This window comes from Silene latifolia, chromosome 10, assembly GCF_048544455.1.
Source record: "Silene latifolia isolate original U9 population chromosome 10, ASM4854445v1, whole genome shotgun sequence".
NCBI classification, from domain to species: domain Eukaryota; kingdom Viridiplantae; phylum Streptophyta; class Magnoliopsida; order Caryophyllales; family Caryophyllaceae; genus Silene; species Silene latifolia.
Genome location: NC_133535.1, coordinates 30098400 through 30101880, shown reverse-complemented (window position 1 = coordinate 30101880; position 3481 = coordinate 30098400). Strand labels below are relative to the sequence as shown.

Here is a 3481-nt window from a genome sequence, read left to right as displayed (position 1 = left end):
TACTATATTACCTGCTTGCGATGAGATGCCTGCCCACACATTAGACATATTTGCCTTGGATGTAAACATATCCATGTCACACCTCCCATTGCAATATTTCGCTCTAAGGACTCGGGACCAGAGACTTTGGGGTTCTGCTAAGACTCTCTAGCCCAATTTTGTAAGGAAATCGGCATTAGCTTGACGGGAAGATGTAATGCCGAGCCCACCAAGCCCTTTCGGTTTTTGAATAGTTTCCCATGAGATAAGATGGACCTTCCTTTTCTCCTCATTCCCGCCCCAGAGAAAGCTTCTCATTTTGCGGTCTAGTATGTCGCAAGTCGTTTTCGGGATCTTTGTCATCTGCATACTATAATTAGCCATCGTAGACAGAGTGGATAGAATTAAAGTAGCTCTACCCGCAAGGGATAAGTGCTTGGTGCTCCAACCTGCTAGTCTCCGATTAAACCGCTCCATGATACTTGAGAAAGTGTGTCTTGTAACCCGTCCATTTATAGTAGGCATACCCAAATATGAGCCTAAATCATTAGTTACCTTGAAGCCTAAACGGTTCGAAACAGATTGTTGGACATCTATACTCGTGTTTGCAGAGAAGAAAACGCGGGATTTAGCTAGGCTAACCTTCTCGCCAGAAGCTCGACAAAAGATATCCAAAACTTTAGTTATGACTGCTGCCTGTTCAGTTGTAGCCTCTGCAAATAAGACCATATCGTCTGCAAAAAAGAGGTTGGATATACGAGGTCCATTCGAACATACTGAGATCGGTTTCCAATTATTTTCTCGAACTTCCGCATCAATAAGCTGTTGTAGTTTCTCTAGACACATAAAAAAGAGGTAGGATGAGAGAGGATCCCCTTGTCGAACACCTCTTGATGGCGTAAACATTTCAGTCGGTTCCCCGTTCCATAAAATTTGCATCCTAGAAGTTGTGACACATTCCATAGTGACATCTAGTAAGTAAGCCGGTATGCACATGTCATTTAGAGTCTCGAATAAAGTCCCGGCAGAGGCGATCATAAGCTTTTTCAAGGTCGATTTTTATCGCCATAAACCCTTTATTACCCTTCTTTTTTCTCATGGTATGGATGACCTCTTAGAATACCACAATATTGTCGGATATTTGCCGGACCGGGACAAACCCGCTTTGAGTCTCCGAAATTAAACGAGGAAGCACCCGTTTTATTCTATTGGCCAAAATTTTACTAACAATTTTATAAGAGACGTTACAGAGACTTATCGGGCGAAATTGCGTGATATACTCGGGACCTGTTACCTTGGGGATTAAAACGATCTGGGTATCGTTAAAATCCGTCGGGAATCCCTTCCCTTGGAGGGCTTTGATGACTGTCGCACAAACCGACGTTCTCACTAATTCCCAATTCTTTTGGTAAAAAAAGAGCTTGAAAACCATCGGGACCCGGAGCTTTTAAGGCCCCCATATTATGAACTACACCTTCAACCTCAGCCTCTGTATACGGTCGTGTGAGCCAACCAAAGTCGTCGGGACTTAATTCGGGAAAAAGATCATAAGGGACTTCGGCATTCGCATCATAATTGCCTTCCTGTGTATAAAGATTTTTATAGAAATTAATTACTAGGTCGATAAGAGCATTTCGATCCTCTACCCAGATGCCCTCGCTGTTTTTGAGGGATTTTATTCGATTGCACCAACGACGAACGAGGGTACTAACATGGAAATAAGAGGTGTTTCTATCTCCATCCCTAATAAAATCAAATCGCGATTTCTGGCACCAAAGGATTTCTTCACGATCGAGTGTTTCGTCTAGTTCACGGCGGAGTTTTGCCTCTAACACAATAGTTCCTTTGTCTCGTACTAAGGCCAACTTCTTTTGGCATCCATTAATTCTAGCAATGAGTTCTCTCTTCTTTCTAAAAATATTGTCAAACACTTCTTCATTCCAATTCTGCAATTTAGTAGAAAGAGTGCTAAGTTGAGTAGTAAGATCACCTCCGGGTTGCCAATTATTGGTAACGAAATCCGAGAATTTTTCGTGTGTTAGCCACGCAGCTTGGAACCGAAACTGTCTATGGATGGCATTGAGAGGGGCGAAACCGTTAGGGGATATTAATAAGGGACAGTGGTCGGACTGAATAGCCGACAGATATTTAACGCTTGCCTCGCTGAATAAGAGACTCCAGTCACTGTTACATAAAGCACGGTCCAATCTAGCACTTTGCCTGGTTTCGACACTATTACCTCGGGACCAAGTATGAGCAGCACCTGAAAATTCTAGCTCGACCAATTCGCATGATTCGATCCAGTTATTAAACAAGTCACAACGACGGGCCATATTTGCATTACCACCGTGCCTTTCAGAGAGATTCCGCGTTTCATTGAAATCACCCGCCACCATCCAGGGCTGATTATTACGCCTCGCGAACTCCTCTAATTCCACCCAAAGTTCTCTCCTATTATGGGGGTCCGGGCTGGCGTAAACTGCTGTGAAAAACCAAGGAGTGCCGCTACTTCTTTATACTTCCATGGTAATGTACTGGGAATGTTTAGTAATGGGAGTAATTTCGACGATATCTGATTTCCAATAAACCCAAATACCTCCTCGAAAACCTACTGCGTCTACTCTAGCATGACTATCATATCCCACAATTTTTTGAACTTTTTCAGCATGCTCTCCGCCCATATGGGTTTCGATAAGTGCAAAAACAGAGGGTTTATAGGTTCGAATAATTTCTTTTAAAGCTGCAAGCTTTGGTTTGCTAGCAGAGCCTTGGAAATTCCATACCATACACGTGATGTGAGGTAAGTTTGGGGTTAAATTTGGTATTCTATCCGACATAAAATAAGGAAAAGAAGACAGCTGCGAAACATACGCTCGACTGACGATAGATAATACCTCGTTAACATTCCATGGAATCGACATCTCGACCCATAAGCTCGTTGGATTCTCCTTGACCACTTCGAATGTCAGGTTCATTGATGGAGACTCCCTTGCCATCACCCCCATAAAGGGTACGGCCATCCCCTCCCAAGTCGTGAACATGAACCGGCGATATGGGGGTATCATAAGAACCTGAGTTAGATCTACTATCGAGTGCTCCGACCCTGGATTGCACTCGACTACTGTCGAGTAATTGAGCATTTCTGAACAGGGTCTGAGGTCTCGGTGTTTACGGGTGAATTTTCTTTCTGCGTTGGTGGTGGAATAATAGGGTTGATAGGCTGATTAATGGGATGAGTAGATTTGATATTATTGTTTGTAAGCTTGGTTGTTTGATTTTTAGTTGGAATAGGAATATTATTGGAAATATTACGTAGAATATTGGACTCAGCGTGGATAGATGGACTGAGGGGAGATTTTTGCTGAATATTTCGGGTAACTTTATTGTTGCTAATATTTTTAGAAGATGAGATTCTCCTATTTTTTGGTAATTGGTTTAGATTAGGAAGGATTGTATTATTTTTACTATTATTTGGAGAGATATTTTTGCTTGTAGAATATTT

General features: G+C 42.4%; 1 protein-coding gene across 1 annotated transcript; it reads right to left on the bottom strand.

Moving 5' to 3' along the window:
• Positions 1-1301: 1301 nt before the first annotated feature.
• On the bottom strand, positions 1302-2312 carry LOC141607370 (uncharacterized). The gene has a single exon (XM_074426722.1). The coding sequence runs from the start codon at positions 2310-2312 to the stop codon at positions 1302-1304; it is 1011 nt and encodes a 336-aa protein (XP_074282823.1).
• Positions 2313-3481: the final 1169 nt, after the last annotated feature.